This window comes from Scleropages formosus, chromosome 10 (assembly GCF_900964775.1).
Source record: "Scleropages formosus chromosome 10, fSclFor1.1, whole genome shotgun sequence".
Lineage (NCBI taxonomy): Eukaryota > Metazoa > Chordata > Actinopteri > Osteoglossiformes > Osteoglossidae > Scleropages > Scleropages formosus.
In genome coordinates, this window is record NC_041815.1 from 15,050,836 (window position 1) to 15,077,353 (window position 26,518).

The 26,518-nt window shown below is 46.0% G+C and overlaps 2 protein-coding genes across 6 annotated transcripts in view; both read right to left on the minus strand.

Annotated features, from left to right (window-relative positions):
• The window catches only part of LOC108922442 (septin-4-like), a 42,965-nt gene extending 39,430 nt beyond the window's left edge, over positions 1-3,535 (minus strand). Inside the window, exon 1 of one of the 3 annotated variants that reach the window (XM_018732552.2) lies at positions 3,395-3,535. In XM_018732552.2, the coding sequence (XP_018588068.1) occupies positions 3,395-3,446 (52 nt within the window). In that variant the 5' untranslated portion in view covers positions 3,447-3,535. The remainder of the gene's footprint in view (positions 1-3,394) is intronic. The other 2 variants (XM_018732549.2, XM_018732550.2) reach the window with 2 other exon arrangements.
• Positions 3,536-4,327: 792 nt separating this feature from the next.
• The window catches only part of limk1a (LIM domain kinase 1a), a 42,525-nt gene continuing 20,334 nt past the window's right edge, over positions 4,328-26,518 (minus strand). For 2 of the 3 annotated variants that reach the window (XM_018732546.2, XM_018732547.2), the window contains 13 exons: positions 17,541-17,650; positions 16,663-16,875; positions 16,229-16,334; positions 15,916-16,109; positions 15,469-15,655; positions 12,937-13,023; positions 11,724-11,855; positions 11,365-11,424; positions 10,941-11,006; positions 9,271-9,439; positions 9,003-9,058; positions 8,487-8,644; positions 4,328-8,123 (listed from right to left, as the gene is read on the minus strand). In XM_018732546.2, coding sequence (XP_018588062.1) covers positions 7,961-8,123; positions 8,487-8,644; positions 9,003-9,058; positions 9,271-9,439; positions 10,941-11,006; positions 11,365-11,424; positions 11,724-11,855; positions 12,937-13,023; positions 15,469-15,655; positions 15,916-16,109; positions 16,229-16,334; positions 16,663-16,875; positions 17,541-17,650 — 1,701 coding nt within the window. In that variant the 3' untranslated portion in view covers positions 4,328-7,960. Of the gene's footprint in view, positions 8,124-8,486; positions 8,645-9,002; positions 9,059-9,270; positions 9,440-10,940; positions 11,007-11,364; positions 11,425-11,723; positions 11,856-12,936; positions 13,024-15,468; positions 15,656-15,915; positions 16,110-16,228; positions 16,335-16,662; positions 16,876-17,540; positions 17,651-21,472; positions 21,713-26,518 lie in introns of those variants that run through there. The other variant, XM_018732548.2, reaches the window with a different exon arrangement.

Genomic DNA, 26,518 nt, shown 5'->3' on the forward strand with positions numbered 1-26,518 from the left:
GGAAGTCTTCACTCAGTGAAGCAAAAGTAAGGTTGGGCTCCGAGACTGCCCAACCCCAACCCACATCAAACCATGATGCCCAAACCCAAGCTGTCTTTCTCTGGTAAGACATATCCCTTTCAATTCTGCAGACCCATTGCCTCCTTCAGCTGCTCACCGTGGATGTACATGCCCCCCCCCACTCTCTAAGGACCCCAACCCACTGACTACCACTTAAGGGTTAAGCTGCCTCAATTAGAGAGTCCTAGATTCTAAAAGGAGCCGAAAAGCCAACCTGCCAACCTTCAAATTCAAATAAATGAGAACAGCATGTGCAGAAGGGAAAATGGACTTCCTACATGTAGACAGTGACGGCTCAATTCAAAGCCACACGGCTGCAGAGAGAAGAGCCCATGAAGAATCATATGCTTTTTTTCCCCCCAAAATACTCTAGTGCATTTCAAAGTGAGGCAAAAAACCCAGAATACAGAGGAAAAAGCTGACTAACTGCAAGCTCACTGACATCCATCACTGTGGACAGGCATCCTATCTGACATGCCAGGGAGCAGACTGACCTTTCCTGGGGCCTGCAGCCCTGTTGCTAGATGCCACGAAACCGCCGAGGAGCCATGTGTATCAGACTGAGATGAGAGAGTAGAGCTTTCACTAGCGGGCCAGGGGGCTTCTGTGCAACTAGAAAGCGAATGGAAAAAAGAGAGCAGACGGAGGCTCTGCGAGCAGGTTGTTGTACCCTGATCTCCGCAAGGCTTTGTCTTCATCTCTTTTCCTCACTCTCAAAATCGACACAAGGAGGGTGATGTCAATTGGTGACATCATCTGTACAAAGACCAATTAAAGAAGACCAACTGATCTCATGTCACAAAAGGGCTGGGCATCAGGGCTTCCTTTTAATACTAGAGGTCTCATACAGTAAACCTTCTGGTCTGTGACCTCAGGTCAGCACTTAACTTCTCTTTACTTCACAGGTGCTGTGAAAATTAGAGGACCGCCACCTTGGCCATCGCATAGCGAGGTGTGGAGAGGTCATGAAAGCACTTCCAGGTCATGGCAATTCAACAGGCACAGGCTAAAAGCCTAAAGGGTTCAGTGCCACCAAGACTGCACTTAAGGTTCCCTTGTCTAGGAAGAAGAGCAGCAACATCCACAGAATCGATCAGAAGTGGAGATCAGGAAATGCACATAGGACCTGGTGAGTGGCACTGACAGGCCCTTCTTCTCTGCTTACTTTTCTGTTAAGTGCAGGATGTTAAACAGATACCTGTATGCTGCTGTCCCAACAAACGTTTTCTCTGTACGCAGTGCTAGTTTTGCCCTAAACACACGTCAGCTTGCACATGCAGGACTAAGGCTGCTGTACACCAGAGGAAATTAATCAGAAGTGAAAGAGCCCAGTTTTGGACTCCAACCTAATCCCTTTGGCCGATTCGGGTCTTAACGCTTTACAACTCCCCCATGGAGCAGATGTATTTAAACATCTATTTGTTCTCCACTACAGAGAGAATAAACACAGCATCACAGCTTATGAACGGCATCTAGAGGAAACTTAAAAACCACCGTTATAAAGTGTGGTGCGAAAATATGTTCAAGTAATCAATATTTCCAAGTGATTAATACGTTTTAGTATGATGTAAAAGTTAAGACGTGCAGAAAACATACACCGTCTTTTCAACGCAATGGAGAAATGTTGTCATAAAGTCTCTACGTGTCTGAGCGTTTTGTGCGAATCTCCTGCGGCTGATCGGTCCCAGAAAAGGAAATAATTTTTCACAAAATCCACCACAGTTGGATCTCCCTGACACTTCCACATAAACTTGGATGAGTTCAAAGGTCAGAGATTGTCAATTCAAAATCCTTTAAGAAATACATAAAGTAATTTCGTCATTCAATGTTGGATAAACTGCTAAAACGAAACATGGAATCTATACAAGATGCGCAAACACACTCGCACACAGGTCAAGTCCCATTACTAACATACATACCAGGGTTTAGTAAACACGGCGATCTAGATGACAACACGAGCTGATGCCGCGACAAGCTAATCGGATGCCATAACTTTACCCGACTTCAAAGCTCGGGCACAGAGCTCACACGGATGAGAGCGGCGCTGGCTGCGGCTCACCGGGTCGGTGCCGACCTTCCGGGGTCACCGAGGTCAAAGGTCAAACGGACAACTTTTGCGCCCAACAGAGATCCTGAGACAATATGGGGTCAGAAACAATCAGAAGTGCTTGAAGGAGCTCTCGACAAAAGTCCGTTACAGAGAACTTCCATCATTAAGACGCAAGCGGCAGGTTCGGAGAAACACCCGCACGAGCGGCGACCGCGTGAGGATCCTCACACGTAGCGGTTCAGCAGGACGGTCCAGCACCGGTGCTCGAGAGCAGGGTCGAAGGCTCATTTCACACTCGCAAGCATCAGGCAAACTGTTGGTTCCTGGAGATGTCCTGGGGGGCGTGGGGGGTACCAGAGGTGGTAGGAGGAGAGGTCCTTCCCAAACACACACAGCAGCTGAGGGGGCAGTCCGTCCGAGGGCCCGCCTGCCTGCCAGCCAGCCAATTTTCTCCTTCCTCCAAGACATCAGTCAGTTGTTGAAGAAAACCTTACAGGAATGCATCGCTCCTAAATATAGTGCAGTGTGGTGCATTTCACAGCACAATTCCTGCACTAGAGCCAGTGCGCCATTTCAACCCACCTCTTTTTTTTTTTTTTCCTCTTTGCAGTTCATTTCGGTGCCAATTCAACAAACCCCAGAAGCCCGTTTCAGAGACAAGCAAGTATGTCATAAAAAAGTAGCTCAACTGTCTGTCATTCCTACTGTATTTTTTCCCCCAATTCACTGCATCGTCATTCATTTTAAGTCAAGTCACTGGTTTCTGACACAAACTAAACTTGTGTGTCGGTGCAGTCGCGGCAGCTGATCTAGTACTTTTTTTTGGCTGAATTTTCGCTTGACAGAAAATAATTCGCGGAGAATCATAAACTCGCCATGAACGAACAGCGCCTTCATTATTTACATTTAACGCTGCAATTCACACACACACACACACACACACACACACACACACACACACACTGACTGCGCTAATTTAAACACTAGTACTAGTGGTGCGCAGTGACACTCCGTCCGTCGTCTATCAAGTGTCCGCGCCGCATAACGACAGATCGGATGTGCATAATAATTTACGCCGTCCTTCCTACCGTTAAGTTCTGGCGGCTCTGTTATGCCATGGCATAGCGATGATTTTAAAAGTACGACGTATGCACATATCATGCGTGTACGTGTGGAGACAGCATACGGACGAGGAGACAGCGCGCGAGCAGCGGAGGCTTCGCGCCAAGCAAGGAACGCGCCGCATCCACGCGTGGGGCTCCGCACACTCACTCAGTCACTCACCGTGGTTGAAGACGGCGCCCCGGAACCTGCCGCCGGAGGACGAGTTCTCCATGTCGACGCTGCTCGGTCACGCAGGATGAAAACAGCTTCGCGCGGACAAAAGGAGGGGGGAGGGAGAAAGGAGGAAAGGGGGGGGGGGGGGGGGGGGGGGGGAGAAGGGGGGGAAAGAAAAAAGAAGGGAAAAAAAAAAAAAAAACCGCCGCAGGTCCCGTCACCTCGCGTTCTTGCGCTCGTGCACTCTCTCTCCTCCTCCTCCTCCGCACTGCCGCGACTAGGCGCGCGCGCCGCCACGAGATCCTTTTAAAATCCGGCGAACAGTGACGTCATAGGACACCGTCGCCGCGTCGCCAAACGACAACACACAACACATGGAGGGAGCCTTCGCTCGTATGTGGAGCGACTGAAAATGCAACGAGTCAGTTTGCTTTGAAAACACGGCGTTATGTTCATTTTTACAGGCAACGACCTTAGTGCGTTTTTCAGCTTATAAGAAAACTGTACAACATTAAATTAGAAATGGAACGAATATATAACAGACACAGCAGTTCAGTCAGTGGATCGTCATAGCAATGTTTTTATTAGGCTATGTATGATGATAGGTCGCACGTGGACAACCGTGGCACACAGCAGGAGAGCGTTACTGCGAGAAAATAAAGATGGATGCCCCGTGTTTCCCAAACGGGCTTCTTTGGCTCCTCTGTGAAAAAAAGCGAACCAGGTGCAGCCGCCGGCAGCGCCGCGCTTCGTCTTGTGTGGCCACGTGTCTTTGGTCCGCTGTCACACACTTCTCTTCGGCATGCAAACGTTGCGGTGTCGGCGACTAACAATGCTACATTATTCAAAACAGAAATTAGAGCAAGAGCAACAGCAGATGCGTTTATAACGAGGTCACATCTTTTATTGGGTGAGAAGACGAAAAAGAAAGAGGCGAAGGCGGCGTTTACTAAAGAGCGGCAATTTTATTCCAGCTGTGACAGATTACAGTCCCCTCGTGATTTCTCAATGGTCACTCTCCGGATTAAAGTGCAGAATTGTTTTCACAGCTTGTATTAAAAACAAAACAAAAATAAATAAATAAGTACATCATCATCATCACCAACAACAAACGAAAAGGTAATCACTGTACATAAAAAAAAAAAATGACAATGAGATTAAATATGATGAGGAGGGAAAACGTCAAGATGAACATGAGAAATGATACAGAACCTGTTCAGGCATACAATTGTACAAAAATCATTTTAAACAGACATGCCGCAAGTCCTTGGCAAGGCTAGCAAATAACAAAGGCACAGCAATGTTCAGAGGTAATGATCCTTTGCAAAGAAGTGCTGTGCCAGTACCCCCAGGGACACACACACGCTCACACGTCTCCACGGGCTGAAAGGGAATCGGAAAGGATGTGTCCCACCGAGACTGTTGCCCGCACATCCATCGGTACTATGGCCTGGGAATGTCGGCTACTTCCACTGATATTTTCTTTGTGCATTAAGAAGCAAATTATTGTATGGACAACACTAGAGTACTTGGGCAGTACTTTCTGGAAACACTGAATACAGTTCGTGACTCCGCTGCCTCACTGCCCTGTGCGCTGAAGCATGTGGCACAAAATGAAGTGCCTTTCATAAGGAACCTGAAGCAGTCTGACCTCACGCAGGCCATGTTCAAGATTCAATGTACACCAAAGAGTGATGTGGGGGTTACAGCACAGAGCATCTTTTGCAAAAGGTCTTTCTTTAGGCAGTGTGGGGGGGAGGGGGGGGGGATACTCAATCTCTCTGTGGTGGACGGGAGAGGAGGCAAGGGATCATTTCTGAAATATTAGTGTGTGTTGAAGGACTGTATTGAGGCTGTGTGGAAATGTGTGTCTTGAGGCTACATGAACAGCAAGTACTAAGACACTGGAGATGTGTCAGGGTTCCTCGTCAGCCTGAAATGGAACGTATAGTGAAATGAACATTCCGCTGCTATTCTTTTCGTGTGCACCAACAGGAAAAATAATAGCTGGCTGAACATTTTCGTCACATCTGACATGTCTTCATACCAGAAATATACATACTGTAAATAATAGTGCATGTAAGAAACACATTCCTCTAAAAGGGTTAAAGGGGGGGAAATATCCCAAAAGGAATGTGTTTAATCAAAACTTTGTCTGGTCCAAAACAGATGAGATGTGTCTCACTGTCAGCCCGAACCTCTCGGTTCACCACAGAGCACCCGGGCTCCCCGTCTGACCCCCCCCCCCCTCACCGCAGGAAGGCTCCTTCAGTGACTTGCATTCATTTATTATCAAACGGTGCTCGTCCTTTGTCCCGAACCCAAAGAGAAACAAGAAAGGGTGTCCAGCACACAGCTCTTGGACACCATAGTGCAAACAAAATTAGTTCAAATTCTATACACAAATATTACAGTGGTTCCATTAAAAAAAAGAAATGCTGTGATTTTCTGTGTTCTTCTTTATCCTCTCATTTAAATAGTCTCTGCAGACCGTTTAAGATTTCCTATCATTACGTCTGTATTATTCCATTAAATTGCCATGTTTATTTTAGCTCATGGGAACAGCTGAGTTTGAAGCAGAAATACTAACACCTAGCCATTTTTACCAAGCAGCTTTTTTCGGAGAAGGGGGCTTCATATGTACACTGACACACATTTACAAACTTATTTACAGCCAGCAGGCTTGTGTAAACAGGAAGCTCCCATGGGGGTGGGTTTAAGGGTGTGGCAAGACACAGTGACACATTGCTGAGACGGCTTCCTACAAAACACCGTGTGTCCTGATTGTTTCAGAAATGGCTGAAAGCTGCGATGCATGCTGGGGCATACTGCGTAGGGTTGTTCGACACAAAAATACCTGTGAAAAGGGTACTAAGGTGCCTGGCTGTTTAAAAGCAGGGGCTGCGCCACATCTTACACTTGAGTGCCTAGCCTGGAACTGATCTTTACAGGCCCTTGGTTTGACTGCTCTAGGCCTTCTGCATGGCACACTGAGCTCACGCTGAAGGCACAAGCCCAGCATACCAATTCCTGCAAAAACAAAAAAATAAAAAAAAGAAAAACAACAACATTGCGACAACCCAAAGATACGACCACAAACCCTTTCTGTGGCTGTGCCAAGAAGTTTTAAAAGGTTCAATGAATTAACTGTCTGAAATAATACATGAATCAGTCAAAGGTCACCCCCAACTAGCCAGTCTCGGTTCAATCCAGGCTCTGCGTGATTGTTCTCCATAAAGTAACAGCTCCATGTAGTGTGTCTGATGTCACACACAGTACTATGGACTGACTTTAAACCAGGTAACTTGGTATGCGGAGTAGACGGAAGGGAATCTAACGCATATGAGAAGCACAGGATGAGGGATGCCCTAGATGGTGGTCGCTCCCTTTATCTTAACCACAAGCAGCCTTGTGTCTGTCAAACAAGGGCCAGGAAGTGACATCAATGCCATCGTGGCTTGCTCTATCAAGCCCTCACACCATTTTGCCAATTGACTTTTTTTTCAAATTCTCCACGTCACTTAATAAAAATATGGCAATGTAGCATTGGTATACAAAATATTTCTGTACATATACAATATTTAAAACTTTTACAATGTATGAATCCATTCGTTATATACACTGACTTGAGATTGATCCAGTGATTTCAGCTCCACAGGAAAACTGACAGTCTTGACCAGATGATCTGATGAGGATGCGTTAAGAACCTAGGCTGTATGACGCTCAAACTCCAGACTAAAAAGAAAGTCGTTCAAAAAGTAGGCAACACCTTGAACAAGTCAAAAGTGCCATGTTGCAAACATACCTTAAACTTCCTCTTAGTGCTCTGCTGCTGGCGCTTGACATGGGTGCGGGAGAGGGTGACATTTCCACTGGGACAAGGTTGGGCTGTTTACAGACATGCATTTGTTCGTTCAACTCGGGCAAAACTGGCAGATGTACCCATGTCATCCCTCAGAAGGGAAGTTCTGCCCTTCAATTATTTTTGAGCTTAAAATCGAAGGACAATGTTTACGGTGAGACTGCAAAAACCACATGGTACAGAAAAACACCAGAGAAGCTCACTGGGTCGAGAAATGAAAGTTCTCCCTGGCCTCAGCTGAAACACCTAGTGTTTTTTGGAGACTACACACACAACCCAGAAGCATAATACAACAGCGCACTGTCAGAAGACGGCGACAACAGCAACGGCCCACTGGCTCCGGCATTAGAACTACAACACGCGATGATGTTCAAGCGGGGGCAAAATGCACTAACATCAAAACCAGAAATTCGGCAAACCATGGCAATGACACAGCATTCTGAGGCTGAAAGAGACCCAGGGAGAAAGCGTGCCATTTGCCCGAGTGGCATTTGAAAGAAAAAAAATTGAGCTTCAGTGTCCTGGATGCCACCCACCCCCTTCAGACCCCGAGTTGATAGCGAGGGCCACAGTGCCCCCCTGTGGCCATCGTGCCAACGTGAGTTACCTACATAACTCCTGTAAGGAACCGCTGAGGTCCCGACCCTCTAGTCCGAGGTGGGCCCAGGGCCTCTCCAAAATTCACAGGGCCGCTGGCGCCACCAGGTGGGCTATTCGGGCTGCTCAGTGTGAGTATGGAGGCCATTCTCCGAGCGGGCGTGGTTCTGCCAGAAGGTTCGGTGCACTTGGTCCAGCTCAGAGGTCAAGGGGAGACGGATGTCCTGGTGCATCTTCAGGTTCTCCAGCCATTCTTCCAGCTTGGCAAAAGCAGGCCTGGAAGACGGAGAACTGATCTGTTCCCTCCTGTACACACACACCTCGGGAGTCGCCAGCGCAGCAAAGCGTAATGGCATTAGCTCATTAGCTTGCCTCGAGGCCTCTCGGATAAGATTAATGAGAAGGCTTCCTCTAGGAGGACTGGTTCCTCAAACAGTCTTCCACTAATGGGAGTGCATTTGGTCAGTGAGGCAGCCAGTATATCAGTTACCTTATTCTAAAATGACTGTAATTAGGTTGCAGATGCGTTTAACCAAATGAATTTACACAATTTCATTTTTTTGTGCACTTTACATTTTTAAATCCCTAGGACATTTTAACTTTGTCTGACAGCCTGTCAGTTGGGCAGTGGCATCTTACCGTTTCTCTGGGTCGAGGTCACAGCACATGACTGCAATGGGGAAGAAGGAAGGGGGGCAATCTGATGGGTAATAGTGGTCCAGGAACCCCTTAACATTGAGCCCGAAGTCCAGAGCCCGGGGCAAGTAGTCAGGGTCTGCATTCACCCTGCCGATGATCTTCCAGGAACAGGAGAGAGCGAAGTGGTGTCAGACAGCGAATCAGAACTGACAAGGCTGCTGCAAAACATCTGCTTCCTCCTATGAGCCTGCTATCAGATGCAGTCCACATGAAGAGAGCTTCCTACATGGCAGCTCCGTAAAATCAGGAGATAATGACTTCCTTCCCAAAACCACCACGTTATTTTCAGAGTTTTACAGTCAAAGCCCCTTGAAACAGCTTCAGTGGCTCCCACACTGGTGACTTCTATTAAAGCCAATTTTGTGGAATTTGGGATGGAATAAACGCTATTTAAAAACTTTAACAATGCCCAACCCAGGAAATGATTTCCACAGCTCCACATGCCGATTCTCTCACCTCGCACAGCATGATGCCAAAGGAAAAGATGTCCACCTTCTCATCATAGCTCTTTCCTAGGGACCATAGAAACCAAAGTTAAACAGGAGTTTTAAAAACTGGGTGCTTACATGTGTCTTGCTGAAGAAGGAACATTTCTGGATGACGGTATTTGAACATGACGGGGTCTTGCTCAGGGTCAGGCCAATCTTTTTGCCACTTGCAAAATTTAAGGTCAGCCCTTGTTAGGCAGCTCACCGGCTGGGGAACAGGACGGAGGTCTACTCACCTTGGATCATCTCAGGTGCCATCCAGTAGGGGTTCCCCACCACTGTGTATCGCTTACGGCGGTCTGGCTTCTTCAGGCCCTGGATCTTCCCTGAGGACAGCTTGTCCTGGTTCTTGTCCTCAACCATGAGGCGAGCCAAGCCGAAGTCAGCCACTACCACACTGTTGTTCTGTGGGAGGGGCAAGGAGAGCTGGGGTCACACTCCAGTCTTTGCACCCTCCGGTGACAAAGCAGACTAACCTTGCCCTCTGCATTAGAGCAAATGAGACACCCTAAAACCCATCTAGTGGTGGCAGAGAACAGGCTCTCAGACTCGCTGAACTAGGTTACACTTGTTCCCCACCAAGTTTATCACATTCTGTCACTTCACAATTTCCTTTCCCACTCAGAAGCATTTACATCAACACCTTCTTTCAATCAAGAGTACAGCCTGCATGCTGGGTTCACAAAATAGAAAGAAAGCTTCTACCACTTATCGACAAACTAGGTTTCGCCTTCAAAACTTGTATTTTATCTGGTGTTGTGCCACTACCTGATTTACCATGGTAACATAACTCCATGAGACAATAGAGAAATATTTACATGTGGTGACACTTTCTGAAATGCACTGACAGAATCATGTCCAGGAAAACACCTTTCGACAGTTCTGTCTGATGCCTTACAATAGGCGATGAACAGTTTAACAGGTTCTGTGGGCACCTGCGCATATTCTGTCGCTGAACTCATCACTGTCAAAATACTTGTGTGATAAAACTCTGGCACAGCACCAACTGAGAGCAGAGTAAGAACTTTGGTTGGAGGGGGTGATATGATGGAGGGTGGCTAAGCTGTTGTTTATCCTGCATTTGAAAATTGCATTTATCCAGCTGGCAACAGTTTCAGATGGGCTATAATTTTAACTAAAACACAAAAGTAACAGTCAACTAGGCTGTTTACTCTGTAATATGTTCACTGTAAACCTCCATCTGCACTCAGAGCACTTAAAGTTCCTAATGCTGCACTGTCTTCTCACAACCAATAATCTTATTTTAAATTCACTCTCAGATTTAGTCTTCAGCAGTGTCTTAAATCAACTCTAGGACAATCTGAAGTCAAATGACTAATTTCGCTAAGATGATAATAAAATGTGCTTCAACTTTGCGAGCATCTACTAAACCTGAAATCGGCAAGAAATAAAATGGAAAAAAATGAAACAAAATCAAAGAAAGCTTTTCGTGCGCACCAACCTTTCCTCTCTTCAGTGTCTGACCTTTATGACTTTATCCAACGCAGTATACAAGGCACACTGTGCTCACCTCTACCTCTTTTCTAAAACAAGCTTGGCGAAGGTGCTGCGCTACAACTGATGCCAACAGAACGCTGTGCTGAGCACTAAAACTAAAAAGGCAAGTCTGAAAATTACTGTGATAAAGGCGCAGATCTGCAAACTTGCCTCCCCACCATCGGCAGTAATATGTTCCGCTGCTGCGTTTTTCCCGAAAACAAAGCCGTTTCCGGCACAGCTCTCGCAAAAACAAAGGGATGCTGTGTGTCTGCAGCGACATTCCACCGCTCCTCTCTGTGCTGCTTGAACTCTCGACAGGACAGACACCTGAGTCACCTGGGCGAACAGGAGTTCCCACCCGACAGAGAAAAAGCCAAACAAAAGGATTGACATTCTCAGCACTTGCCTCTCTGACAAGACAGTTGTGTGAGTTCAGATCGCGATGTATTATATTCATGGAATGCAGGTATGCCTAAAAGGCAGAGAGAAAAGGAAAAGTTAAGGAAAGTTAAGAACAACAACATGCATTTCCCAGTTTCGTAGGCTGACGTCCTCTTTACCCTTAACACACACGTGACAGCATAAGCTCTGCTGATTTCAACTACCTTCATAGACAGCGCAGAAAACCAAAGGTGTTAGCTCTTAGCTATGCGCCAAAACGTCACGAGCACTCCAAATAGACATTTTTAAATGGAAGCTCTACGAAGCATTATGCTGATTCACTCACTGCAGTGTGACGTGTGTCCTACATGTGCCACAAGGCGGCAGTGCCGCACTACGGAATGCCACCAGAGCACATGATCCAGGCGCACCAGTGAGGAGAGACTCACCATCCCAGCAGCAATGTCCTTGGCAAAACTCACTCGTTGGTTCCATGGATATTTGCTGTCCTGTTTTGAGAGGAATAAAAAGATCAGCTGTGAAATATCTGACTGCTACTTTTGGATTTGAGCAGCGCTGACTTTGGCCTTTGACAAAGGCACGAGCCCAGGGTTCAAACACGGACATGGCACAAGGGAGTCAGCAGCACTTAGGTCTGGGCCTGAGCTGCATCCCTGTGCTGCTGCCAAATTGTGGATTTCTCTTTAATGAACATTTTCTACCCCCTTGAGGGTCCAGTACACTTAAACACACGCACACACACCCACACACACAAACAGAAGTATGTGTCTGTGCAAGTCAATCTCACCATCTTCTTGATGATCTCCCTCAGGGTGCCCCCTTTGATGTACTCGGCGATGAAGTTGAGCCTCTTGTCCTTGTACAGGACCCCAATGAATTTGAGCACATTGGGGTGGTCCAGACAGCGCATGACCTTCACCTGGAAGTGCGGCATTCACACCGTGAATGGGAGCTGCCGAGCATAAGCCAACGTGCTGTAATCCCACCAAAAGAGTGGACGGCCTGGTTGATCAGCCTTGCAATGTGCTGACCCCAGATACTGTGCTTATTTAACATTACAGAAACTGTGGTTACATCATCACTTCTCCTTGGTCCCATTCATTCAGAAAGTATTACAGCATGTCTGGTACTCCACAGAAGAGCGAGCAGCTAAAATTTAATACCCACAAGTGAGCTCATTATGTTATTGTGTGTGGTTAACTGGCTATCGGTTTGACAACTGAAACTGAATTGCAGGACTGTGATGATTAAGAATGTGAACCATATGTACGCAAAATTTACCCACATGTACACACACATCCAGAGACCTCCCTTTACTAAGGTTGCTCCTGTGGTGTGAACATCACTCTACCTCCTGCCTTCCTTCCGCCAGCTCTACATCCCTGCTCGATTATGGGCCTTGTGCTTGCCATCATTAATACTAACACACCGCTACCAACACACCACTCGTCACAAATGGCCATGTGCCCAAAAGCACACGCATTCTATGAGCGCTGTCCCCGCACATTTTGAGCAAGTAAAGGAACACGGCCCTCGGGCCTTGCAATGACACTCCCTGAAACTGTCAGCAGCATCACTGGAGAGTTCTTTCCTGAACCTGGGAACACCTGTTCACCCCGTGGCTTTCTGAACGAGCTGAATGCCGAGAGGCGTAAAGACCCTTTGTTCCGCTTTCATGGACGTGTTTGTTAGTGGGCTTCATTTCTCACTGCCGTGAAACAGGAAATGGTTCCCTTGTAAACTATACACGGTGAATCAACCTTTGTTTGAGGCCTGGAAGGGCAGCTGAAAGGGGTCATTCAATGATCTACTCAGACAAGACATTCCAGCAGTGTTGCTCAGTATGTTCAGCTAACAACCTGACTGAAAAGCGGGGCTTCTCCCAAGCTATATTCTCTAAACTAGTCATGCTAAAGAGAACTAAACTGAGTGGGGACACTATATTCCCCGTAGCGCCGAGAACCCACCAAGTGGATGGGCTGCACAGTGACGACACCCACCTCCTTAAGGAAGGTCCTCTGTGTCTCGTCATCGAAGCGGATGAGCTCCTTCATCACCATCACCTCACCCGTCTCCCGGTGTGTCACCTGGGGGGTGGAGGTAAGTGATGTCATCAACATGGACCACAGGGCATCTAACACAGTCACCTGCATCTACACTGTGTGTTACAGATGTTTCAATTATCCAGCCATTTGTGCAAAAAAACCCAGGGGAAAAAGTTCCATCTCACTGCCCCCAAGAAACTTTAGTATTTTCACAATCACACCTTAAAAAAACACATAAAAAGAAACCACCGGCACTCTGTTTTACTCTTGCTGCAGCCCAAGATACTTTGTACATACTTTTCCCAAGCATGACGAATAAACATTAAACTGAACTCAAGCATAAAATGTAGCTGTGAGTTGATCAGATCAATGAAATTTTATTTTAGTTTACTTATTTTTATTAAAGTTAACAATTGCAATTTTTAAAAAAATCACTGTTACTGTAAGAAACACAGACCTAAAGTCCTTTAAGAAAGGAGTATATTGCTGTATGGAACAGACACATGAAAAAGAATTGAATGACCTATTAGTAGAGAGTAAACTGGATCCTCAGCTTTCAAACACAGTTGGAAGCAGATGTCTGTTCTTAAATTGATTTGTTCATAAACCCAACCACTGTGTCACAATCAATACAACTTAATACAGACAATCAATAAAAATTTCATGAAAACAGGGAATTATACATGTTCTGTAATGCATTATTTCATTTTCATCAACCACTCATGGTGGTTTCATGCAGGGTCACTGTATTCCAGAGTCTATCCTGGAAACACAGGGTGTGCAGCAGGAAATACTGTGGAAGGAAAAGCAACCCAGTGCAGGATTCTTATTTTATTGTCTATTATTAACGTGAAACAAAACGTGCAACATTTGTCAGCATCTAGCCACTTTCAATCAATAAAAGAAACATATCTTGGTTTACTTTAACATTTTCATTAATTCAGAGCATCATTAAAATTAAAACTAATTTGAAATGACTAAAAGTAATTTCACTTTAATGCTGAGTGCTGACAATTTCATGCCCTAAATGTGTTGTGTTTGTCATCTGGTCATTGATCTGGAAAACCACATACAATCTGTAAACACTAAGCGGGTTAAATTAATCCAGTCCTACACTGCGCTTGGGGTGTGTTTTACAGCCAACTAATGGACATTAACAGAAGAAACTAATCTTTGAAACTAGACAACTTGAAGGAAATAAAATAAAGAACAAACACATTGAAAAATTTGTAACTAAAACATTTGTAACCCAAGGACCACCGTGCTGGTTTCATACCTTTCTGAACAATTATGTCTCACTTCTGCCACCCTTTGGCAGTAACGTACAATAGCACCTTCTAGCTAAAGCATTTTCATTTACTTGTACAGGTGGTCCCCGATTTACGATGGTTCGACTCACGATTTCTCCTTTACCAAGGTGAGCTGGCGGTAGACATTCAGTAAGAAACTGGGTCGAAATATTGTGCACTTTAGAACATTCATCATATTTCGTATTGTGAGATTTTGATTTCTACACTTTGTATGATCAAACAAAAAGAGAAAATTAATAAACAAGTCCCTTTCTTTTTTGTGTGTGGTCAGAAACGATAAAAAGCTGTTTTTCTAATTTTTCTGCTTTCAGTATTAAATCAAAAAACAAATTAAGGCATCGTTATTCACATTTTGTTTTTCAGTTTCGAATAAAAAAACAAATGAATGCAACGTACATGGACCAAAACCATACTTCGAATTTTGAATTTTGACTTTTTCCCGGGCAAGTGACATCCGGTGCAATACTTTTTTGCAATGCTGGGCAATGGCAGTGATCTGCATCTCCCAGTCTGTCACACAGAGGTGTGCATTAGGTGTATTTTCAACTTAACGATATTTTTGACTTATTATGGGTTTCGCAGAACCCATTGTAAATCGGGGACCACCTGTATTCATTTACATTTACATTTGTTCATTCAGCACTTTTCTACAAAGCAACTTCCAATGAACACTATGTAGGTGTTATCAGCCCACCCTTTATTCACCAAGTTGATTTACACTGCTAGATGCACTACTTACAAGGAATAACTCATCCACCTGCCAGTAAAACACACTTTCTCTCCGTCACACACAGACACACACTCTATGGGTAATGTTAGAGTCACCAATCCACCCTAACAGCATGTCTTAGGACTGTGGGAGGAAACCAGAGCACCTGTGGAGGTGGACATGCAAACTCCACACAAACAAGCTCACGTCTTTTCGCACCACACAGGCACTGTGTGCGCACAGTTCAATGTGCGATGCTAATTCCTCCTGTAACGGAACTTATTATTCATGTCATTACTGACACAGGCTAAAGAATAACGGAATTAACATATATAAATCAGAGAGAAAAGGGTATGTTAGCAGACATGATACAAAAGACATTCAAAGTAAAGCTAAAAAGATCAAATGGTTGCTCTCAGTGGTGTTCCCCCTTCCCTCAATGCTGCAAAGCGCTGCTGTTCTCAGTACCTTGATGGCCTGTCCAAAGCAGCCCTTCCCCAGCACCTCCCCGTGGATGAGATCAGAAGGCCGGAAGATGCGGTGTGTGCGGTTGGAGACAACACGCAGCGACTCGGAGCGGCCAATGTCCTTCCGTTGGGCCAGCGGTGATGCAGTGTTGCTGGAGCAGGGTGATTTGTCGATGCTGTAGCTGCGTCTAGAGTGGCAGTGGGTAATAAGTGTCACCTGAAGCCATGGCTGCAATCCATTTTACTGTGAACAACTAGCAGTAAAGTACTTCTGCAATATTTATCTTTATAGTTTTCTAATAACGTGCTTAGTGTAACAAGATCGTACATCTTGCTTTAGTTTAGTCTAATGTCCCTGAAGCCCTCTTATGTGCTACTCAAGGCTTCGATACGTAATCTGTGGCTCAGCGGGAAACACGCGGCTTCAAGTTTTAGGCAGCACACTCACGTGATCATCCTGGAGCGGAGGCTGTTAATGTCTGGGTTGGGGGGCTGCGTGATGGGCCCCACGGGGCTGCACACCTCCGACAGGGGGGTTGGGCTTGGGCCATCCACCTGGTCCCCTGTCCCACTGTGGTCATGGGGGTCATGTTCGATGGTGAGCTGCAGCAGGCGACTGGTCTCTTGAATGAGCAGGTCGATCTGAGCCGGATACACAATGGGCAGTAGGTCAGCTGCGGTTCTCCAGGATATGATCCAAGTGATCCATAATTGTTCTGAAGCTGTTCAATATTATGGGTGGTCAGAACCACAGTCGTTACCTCATCCAGTGGAACGTTTCGGATGGGGGTTCCATTGATCTCCAGGATCCGATCCCCTACATGTATGGAATTCTTCACATCGGGGCTGATACATTCTGCATCCACTCTACAGACAGGCACAGGCCGGAAGGGAGGGTGAGGGCTCTTATTACACATCTATAACTGTTACATCCCCTGTCTGTAACAACTAGGACAGAATTACAATTATTGATCGTGAGAGTAGATCAATAGAGTAAAATGAGTTATCTAGAGCATGGGTACATTAGAGTGAGTTTTCTTTGCAGTGAATGGGCAACACAGCAATGTGCTGTCCTGACAGTGGTGTGTGAAGGTGACTCATTTGGTGGAAATGTGTAATGTATAAGAGTGACACAGATCAGGAATGTCCCACCACCTTCCCTCCACCCACACCCCACAGGGCCCCGCAGACTCACTCAGACACCCGCACAGTGTGGCCGTGCTCAGTTGCAACACCGTTGAGGGCATAGCCATAAGGGCTGACGCCTTGGTCGATGGACACCGAGAAGCCGCGCTTTCCATCAGTGGAGGCCGGAATGGACACCAGCGTCACTGTGTGCGGAATCTTGGAGCACGGGGAGTCTGGCAGGGTCACGGGTGTCACGATGGTCTGGTAGTAACAGTGCCCACTATGGGGGACATATCATAGGAGAGTACAAACGGCATGAACTGAGAGAGGCTTTGAATATAGTTTTTTTTTTTTAAATCTGAAAACTGAGTCTCAATGGACTTGTGTAAAATTAACATTTCTTTAGCAATTCTCAGATGTTGCAGAAACAGGCTTTCAAAAGACAGATCAGTTAGGCAAATGTATGCACAAGAAATATGAAATACAAAACAAACAACAAATAATTCCAAAATTAAAATGAGCACTACCTTCTGACCTAACAAGTATTTTGTGGAAATATAAACATGAGGCAGACCGAGATGCAAATAAACCCTTACGTACTGAAGCCCTAGTCACACAGGTGGAAGAACTGAGAAGCCTATAGTTTCCTATCTTCCGCGGTTATCTAATCAGTTCCCTGTAATGCACTTCCTCCTTGCGTGTCTGGCACAATGGTGACCTTGTGTCTGTGCACATCCTTCTCCCAGCAGGTCTCTCCTTCCTAGGAACCTGTTCTCCAATTTCAGGTTCAGCCTCAAGCTCCTGCTTGGCGGTCCAGAAGCTTTCAAGAAACTTTCTCATACTTGTGATTTTGCTCAGTGGCCAGAGTGTGCACCTCAGCTCTCTTCTGGGATCCGTCAGCAAACTCGAGCCAGGAGAGCGGCGCTTGCGCTCCGCCACACTCACCAATAGAGCTTGGAGCGCTCCACCAGGGCGTAGGTGTCCCCATCGCCAATGAAGGCCCGGCAGTTCAGACAGGTGAAGCACTCTGGGTGGTACTTCTGCTCCCCCGCAACCTGCCACAAGTGGTTGAAGAGACAATGAGAACCTGAGCAACGGAGAAAAACACCAAACTACACAAACAAGACCACTGCAGTCTGTGTCTCTGTTCACATCTCAACAGCTCGCAGAAACATGAATGAAAACAACACTGCAGGAAGCGGGCAGGAAAAAAAATTGATTTTCTAATAATAAAAAAGCACTCCTATAAGAGCACATGGCTGGCCTTGAGAAATGCTCTCAAAATGAATGTGCCTGGAAAAAGAAAGGAAAACTAAGACAGAATCAGTTTTCAATTCGCTTTTATTTCTCTCACATTTCAAAGGGCAAGTATTATGTAGCACAGTAGCATCGATGGAAGCCTGAAGGCAAAACTGTTCCACAGCAAAGAAACGGACAACAATAATCACGACCGCATCCCCTACGTTATATTTTTTCCTTGAAATGAAGGAGGAAAAAATGTCAATAGATGCACCCTTACGTACAGGCATTCTTCAGGGAGCGTTTCTATGGAAACTAAGTGGGAAGGACACAGCAACGCCCTTGAGCCCCGGTAAGAGAACGGGTGCACTCAATTTAATTTTGGTGATTCGGTGAAACGCCTCAGTGGGCTCAAGAGAAACGACCGAAAAAACTCAGAGATTCCTCCTCGTGAGGACAGACTAGAGGGCAGCGGGGGCTCTGTCGCCCCCCACGCCCACCCAGCGGTGGAAAAGCTGTCATGGTTCAGAGAAGCACGTGGGAGGTAACCAAGAAAGCCAATGCGAAGAGAACATTAGGCGAGCAAAGGTATCAATTTGGACGAGAGGGCAGATGCGGTGCCGCCCAGTTTAAGTGGCAGGCGTGCTGGAGTGCAACGGAGCAGGGCAGCGACGCACTGAGCTCCACAAGAGCCGCTCGGGACGTTCATGTTGTCATTATGAGCCCTACACAAACATCAAACGGATTCCATGAGTTTTTTTAATCCCAAAACAGAGAGCACGGGCTTGCCTCAGGGACCAACGACGTCAAAAAGCTAACACCGCTAGCGTTACTATCAAAAGAGGCGGTAAGCTGCAGTACTAAGTTGTTTAGTGCACACAAACATGGACAGTTAAAGGTATTTATTCTCCCGAAGAAACATGCACTGTTCTGCATGGAAGTGACCGCTAAGGATGTAAAATGTAAAATATAAATATAGGATGCTGGGGTGTGACACATGCAGCGGAGAAACAGCTGACAAAATGGCACGCAAATATCCTCGGGTCCATGAGGGAAATTTTACCATCAGCTGTTACTGGTGTGTGTGGCATCTCTGGTCTCGGGGGCAGGAAGGTAGGAAAATTGAGTGACACGGTGGCGCACTGCCGTGGTGGCCGCAGTCACCCACCCCCACTTCTGTAGAGACACGTCAAAGCGCCATTTCTGCACAGAGGCGTAAAGGAAACTTGACTCGTTCAAAGGCCTCAGCGGTGGCGGAAACAGACATGGGGGCAGAAACAAATGACGATACGGAGTCCTCTGCCGGGTGGGCGAACGCTTCATGTCAGTGGACTGGAAAAGTAAAATCACTCCAATTGTGAATTCCGCTAAAGTGAAACAAGTGATTATTTAGTAGGCTAGGCGCACTTAAGCTGTCGAGCTAGCGCATGGTTCTACAAGCTTCCTATAACATTCCATTTATTCATTTGTGGAGAAGCATCTAATGCTTCCAAGGGTTCTGCTGTGTTCCACCGCACGGGGATGGCCCAGGTTGGGGGAAGTGATCGCACGCGACACCGAGAGCGTGGGGACACACACACGGTAGTGTAACCCTGCTGTAACACGCTAACCATGGAGGGCAGCTGTAAACAATGTGTGTGAGAACACGAGAATGGTGAGCCCCACTGACAGCGGTTCCCACAGTCCACTCGTACCTGCAGACAGCAAACACTGCCAGACCCTACAAGTTCACCTGAAGTTTAAAAAAAAAAAAAAAATACCACACTTGAGAAACATGTAAGTAGTTATGAGTGCAGCGTTACCGTTTGTGGCACTCATATATAATGAGCACTATGCAACATTTTCAAATCAAACCACAATACCTGGGAATTTATGTATAAACACAAAGGGGCAATTATGTTCAAACATTATTATTTCCAGCTTTCGTAAAGCCAAACCACTCATTTTATAACAGAGTATAATGAGGCTTTCTTCACTTAGTTGCAAAATATTATTGTAAGTCATCTACATGATGTTTGTCTTACATTCTTAGATACTTATTTCAGTGTAATAAGTCACAACAGTTTTTTTATGTGGACCGAGAGAATGCTGTTTGTCTGGTTTTCCTGGTGTTTTCCTCTATGTAAACTAGAGTAACGTTTACATTCTGGGAAAACAGGCTGTCGATTAAGAAAGTAAAATTGTTTCTCAGAAAAAAAAAAAGAAACAAGCAAGAGGACAGCTTTACAATAAACAAAACATGCACTCAATGTGGATTTGCTTTCATTCTGATAAAAAGTTGTCCATCCAGCATTAAAGAAACTATTTCAAAGTAATTTCACTAGGTATAATGTAAATAACATACATCATGATAATTCAAGTCCAAATTCATACTCATAAATGCTATGTATGTGCTGGACCCAGATTTTCAGGCGCTAAAGACGACTTGGTTCCTTCAGCCAAAGGGGTAAACCATGCCGGCTAGCATGGCCTCGAAGAAATGGGCGCTAAAACGTGTCCCATGCACCTCCGGGCGGCTGCACATGTTACATCCCAGCATGACTGAAGTCGCCCAAGGAAAACGAACGGCAGCGATGTGAATTCAGAAAAGGGCATCTTTAGCATAATGAAGGGTCAGGAGAATAATGCTGCAGATCAGACAGTGCGGCACCAGCCGTTGAGCCGTCACATTCAGGCCACAGGCAATTATTTTGACAGAATATGATCAGTAACGACAGCTCTCGGTAATCACCATCAAAGCTGGCCTCCAGTTATACGAGCTTACAGTAAAAACTGTAGTTTACGGCCGCACTCCCTCATTGTCAGCTGTGGATCTAACTGTTTGTCCCACATGGTAGGCATAGAGCATGGAATACAAAAAAAGACATATATACGAAGGAATGGATTTAGATCATGCTCCACCTTTTTCCCCTGTAAGCCTTTATTGGAATACATTTGTGAAGCAGGAGTTTTCTCACGCAAAGAAAAATAAAAGACCATCCATCAAAATACAATGACTAGGAGTGACCCTCCCCCTCTGCCCCCCACCCCTGTGGAGCAAATATAACAGTGTATTTAAAGGCGCACCGAGCACAAGCAGTCTACTCATTTTGAGCAAAGCAGATATGATTCAACGAGCCAATAAAGACACGTCTGAGTACTGGGGTATTCACACCGGTCATGGTAAAATCCCCGGTTGGGGATCTTAAAGCAACAGAGACAGACAAGATGGGACAAGACAAACGAGATGAACCAAAAACCTTTCAAATTTTAACATAAAGACGAAAAACTATATACTATTTGAAGCAGGTGATCAAGTCTTATTTTCAAAGAATTTTGCTTTCTTAAAATATGCTGAACGGTTTCAGCAATGCTTTCCTTTTCAGAATCATAGTCCTTCTCTTCTCCTAGCACCCTCAGAAATAAGATGTGCTTTGGAGAATCCAGCAGCGTCACCCCACCGAAGTAGAGCTCAGGCGCCATCCTCGAAGCCACAGGGCAACTTCCTCACGGTCGACCTTGCCGCACTTCCAAAGAAGAGCGTGGCGGACGAGGAGGCACGCAGCCAGGACCTTTGACCGCATCCCCCAGCACAAAGCGACAACCCTGAACACCCAGCATGCCGGAGCCTCGACCACTAATAGAAGAAGCTGTCTTACCTTCTTGTCTCTCCTCCAGAGCCTGAGACAACAGAAACCCCAGTAGAAAAGGTCCCCCACCATGTTTCCTCGGCCTGGCTACCTCATTACAGTGAGCGCCCCGTGCTGTCAAAATAAAAACACCGCCGCGCCTGTGGCCAAGAGGAGAGAGCAGCCCACGCGGGGGAATGAGCTCATCTCTAGAGTGGTGCACGCCCGCCCCAACCCCCTCCTCTTCTTCTTTCGCTCTGACAGGCAGAGCCAGCGCTCTCTCTCTCTCTCTCTCTCTCTCTCTCTCTCTCTCTCTCTCTCGTCCACAGCTTCCGGCCCTTCCCACCCAAGTGCCTGCTGGCTGTTTCTCCAGCTCTCCTGTCAGCGCCATCCCCCAACCCCCGTCTCCACCCCGACTCGCACCCCCAGCAGCGTATCCACAGCTGACGGACTAGCGAAAACATGTTCCTGAAAACCAAGCTGCCCCGCTTTCTCGAAAACGTGTCATTTATCACTCCTGGCTGAGGCTTCCTATAAACAGGGCTGGATTTTTTTTTTTTTAAATGGCACCGTGTCGGGAATACGGCAGTACGCAAGCTGACACAATGAAACAATGTCTCAAAAATAATCGGCGTTACTGCCTGAGACGGACGGCCTTGAAGGCGGAAAGTACAGATACAGAGCTCCTATTCATAGACCCCAGCGAGTCACATTGCGGTCAGCACATTATAATAGAGTACCAAGTGTCCAATAAAAGAGAGAAACAGTGCAGGGCTCTCTGATTATTTCCCCAAAGCCTGCAATCACTGTCAAACACCTGGGAGGGAGCTATTTTTATGCACTTTTACAGAAGGGTGCGAGAGGGGCCAGATCTCAGCCGATGGCTTCCGGCCTCCTGGTCCGGCCCGATAAAGGCAGCTGTCGGAAGCCATCCGACTCGGCCCAAATTAACAGCGCTGGACAGCGCGCCCGCGGCATGGCCTCCCGGACGGACCCCTCAACGGACGCCCGTAGCATCGGAGAGGGGTCCCGAGCGCATGGACACAGAACAAGTGACCCCTGATAATTCACTCGCCGTGGCAGCAGTAGGGCTGCTGAGTGCAAAGGACATCTGGAAGAGCCCTGCAGAGAGGAGAAGGGAACGTAGGGAAACCCAGAACACGTAATGGAAATGGAAGCAGAGCCAGTGAAAAATGTTTCATCATAAAAGACAGCAGGCCAAGAGTTAAAACAACTCCACGGTCAAACTGTTAGATATATTCAGGACACAGAATCAGTGTTTCAGACACAGGCTTTCTGGAAACTGTCTTCTTGTTCCGTAATTCTGATGGGGCACCATTAATTATTTGCACCTATTTTGTGTTTGGTGTGCAGGGCACATTGTGCCAACTTCGACATTAAATGGCAAAACGAAGGAGAAGAAGGACACAGAGAAGCAGACAAGTTGAAGCCAAAGGCAGCAGAGAGCAGCCCCAGCAGGACTCCACACACAGCGACTGCGCCGTCGGGGATCGGGGCTGTCTCACACCGCTTCTGCCAACGCTCTGACGGGCCTCAGGATGGGGAAACCTACAGCCGGTCATTGGGAAAGATTCAGCTTACGGAATCACACACGCTCTCCTTCACTTTACAGGAAGCAAATATTGTGAAAGTGGGTGGTTTCCCACAAAACCGAAATTGTCATGACATAGTGCCACAAAACAAAACGAATGAAAATACCGGCTTTTGCCAAACCATTCTGATACAGAAACTTACACTAAAGCCATGATCTGGTACTATTACAAGAAATGGACTGAATGGACTCATGAAACCCAGGGAAGTGATATCGAGGCCGACCACAGAAACAGACAATCAACCTAAGGGAACCTGTGAGGAAACGTGGCAGAAGAGTCACTCCACACACACACACACACACACACACACACACACACACACACACACACACACACACACACCTAACAGCAGTTACTGGCCACTCTTTGTACAATGCCATAGTTTTTTTTTTCTCTGATGCACAAATTACATTACATCTATTCATTTAGTTGATGCTTTTCTCCAAAGCAACTTAAAATGTTAAGGTTACAGTTATTACAAACATTTACCCCTTTAGACAACTGGGTAATTTTACTGGAGCAATTTACAGTAAATACCTTGCTCAAGGGTACTCCAAGTGGAGGTGGGGATTAAACCTGCACCCTTTGGGGTCAAAGACAATAGCTCTAACCACTACACTACCAGCTGACTCAATACACACATACATAACACAATGCAACAAAAATTTTATTATGTCAGTTTCTTGCATTTTCCATTAAATTCCGTTAGATTAAACATACTTTTGGCATTAGTTTGTATTCTATTTCAGTTTCCAGAAAAATATTCCACAATTCTGAAATTAGCGAATTTTGGCACAGGGTTCCAAGCACCAAATATTCCAGTACCTTTTAGAATCTGATGCTTTTTAGAATGTTTTGGTGTCATCTAGAATCTCCCAATGGCTGTAAAGTACCAAACTAAAACTGGCACTCTAGAAGAACTAGCAGTATTTTCGTAATCGGTAAACTTTAATTATAATTAATGCATAAATCGAGATAACAAAGAACTTTAAAAAATTTTGTTGCATTGTATACCAATCTTTGTGTATTAGGCACAGAAATACAAGAAATGTGGAATATTTCCACTAAACTACATAATAATATTTAACTGATGCATTTCTCCAAAATGATGTACAATGATAGATCTGTATGATAAGCTACTTACAATTATTTTTCCCATTTATACAGCTGAGTGATTTTTATAGTATCAGTGTAGGGAATATACTTTGTGGTCAACGTACAGAGGGAGCAAGGATTCGAAAATGGATCTTGTTATCACTCCATCATTCATCAGGATCTATCCCGTACAGGAATGAAGTGAGAAATGCAAAGGAGCGTAAACCAGCAATCCTTTGAAACAAGAACGTATGGACCAGTGATGGTGCTGTGTTGTGCTCAGCCTGTGGTTTTCCCTGTATATGTGACTGAATTAGAGGATTTTCCCCACGAACCTACTCATAAACCACAGCCTCCAAAAATTATAAATACATGTCAATTCCAAATGTGAACTTGCAGCATTTGCAACGGTCTGGAGGGTAAAATCTGCAATAAAAAATGAAATATGATGTCGCATGAGAGCAGAAGGCACATGATAAACTTTTATATGTGATCTTCGTGAATCTTAAAATTAGCAATTTTTGGCATGGGGTTCCAAACGGGGTTCCAAAGCTCAGCAAAAACCCAGACATTTTTGAACTTTGAGGTAAGCCAACGGCCTTCTTCACTAATGTCTCACACCTCTCATTTATTGCACTGCTGTCCAAAAATCAAAGTGTTATAATGAAAATACAGGAGCTGTAGGGTGAAATCCTTGCAAACAAGGTTTCTTTAAAGTAGGACAGGAAGGTTGCTATCGGCAGACGTGACCACAGAAGATGCTGCTGCCCACTTAGTCCACACACACAACTACCTCACAGGGAAGTTCAATACCGTCCAACTGAGTTTAGCGCAAAGGCAAGTAATTGCTTACCAGAGGAACCTCACAGCACAGACCCTGACCTTTCATGCCGTGTCCTATTCAGCCCCGGACCCTGGAGAAGATTTTGACATTAAGTGCATTTACGTCATACATAATTCATAATCACATATAAATTAAGACCCAAGAGAGACGGTAGAGACTGGCAGTCAAAGACCTTGGCTGAAAAGTCCAAGTGCGATGTTGAACACCTCCGTGTGAAAGGACCAAACACACACTGGCTGAAACCGCTTGTCCCAAACGGGGTCGCGGCGAACCAGAGTCTAACCCAGCAGCACAGGGTGTAAGGCTGGAAGGGGAGGGGACACACCCAGGACGGGACACCAGTCCCTCACAAGGCACCCCAAGTGGGACTTGAATGTCAGACCCACTAGACAGCAGAACCCACTCAGACCCGCTGCGCCACTGCACCCCCACAGACCAAACAGCCACAGCAAATAGCAGGAATGAAGAAAAATGGACACGCTTTCTTTGAAAATGAAAGGCTTACACAAAACATAAGCCTCATTTATACAGTATTAAGCTTCATTTATAGCATAAAATGGGAGAAGACATTTCAGAAGTTTAATCACTAATGTTAAGGAGCGTAAAGGTTCTGTAAATGGAAACAGTGGCTGAATTCAGACAGCAGGTGGGGCAGTGGTTCGAGTTGCAGCCTCTGAACCCGATGGTTGCCAGTTCGAATCCTACCTGCGGCCGTAGCATCCTTGAGCAAGGTCCTTACCTACTAAATATTCTCTGCCTGTTGGTAGTTTAGCTAAAGCAATTGGTTTTGTGTGGGCAGGAGAGAGTAGCACTATGCAAGGGCAGATATGCCCTGGTAGGTGGAGTAACAAGGGGACTGGAAGCTGTTGGCTGATGTGGGCAAGCAGCTCCAGGTTCTGCAGGTCATTGCTGTTACTTCACTGTGTCCAGACATGGTGTTATATTCGGAGGGCGAACATATTGTGTACTTTGTAGAGTTAACAGTGCCATTCGAGGATGCTATGGGGGAGGCATACGAGTGGAAACTGTTAAAGTATACAGATCTGGTGGCAGAGGCAAGGGACCGTGGATGGCGGGCGCATGTGAGACCGGTAGAGGTAGGTGTAAGAGGGTCTGTGGCTAAATTAGCTACGGGAATGTTGGGGGAGTTTGATATTAGAGGCCACTCATTAAAGGCGGCAGTGAAGGAGCTGTCTGAGGCAGCTGAGAAGGCAAATCAGTGGTTATGGTTGAAAAGAGCAGGGTAGTTGGGGTTACAGGTTGGAGGGAGGTGTATAGTGGTGGAAAATTGGTGGCAGGTGGTGAGTAATGGGAGGCAGCTGGTGTTAATTAAGGAGGTGTGGCCTTGTTAAGTAGGATAGTTTAAATTTGTGGAGTAGGAGCTTTGTAATTGGTTTGGCGGCAGGTATGGCGGTAAGGTTAGAAGGCATGTACGGATCTGTGGTTTAACTAGTTTTGTTACTGGTTTTGCAGTATTTGTTGAGAATGAAGGGTATTGAACGTCGGGGGTGCGTCTGGGATGCC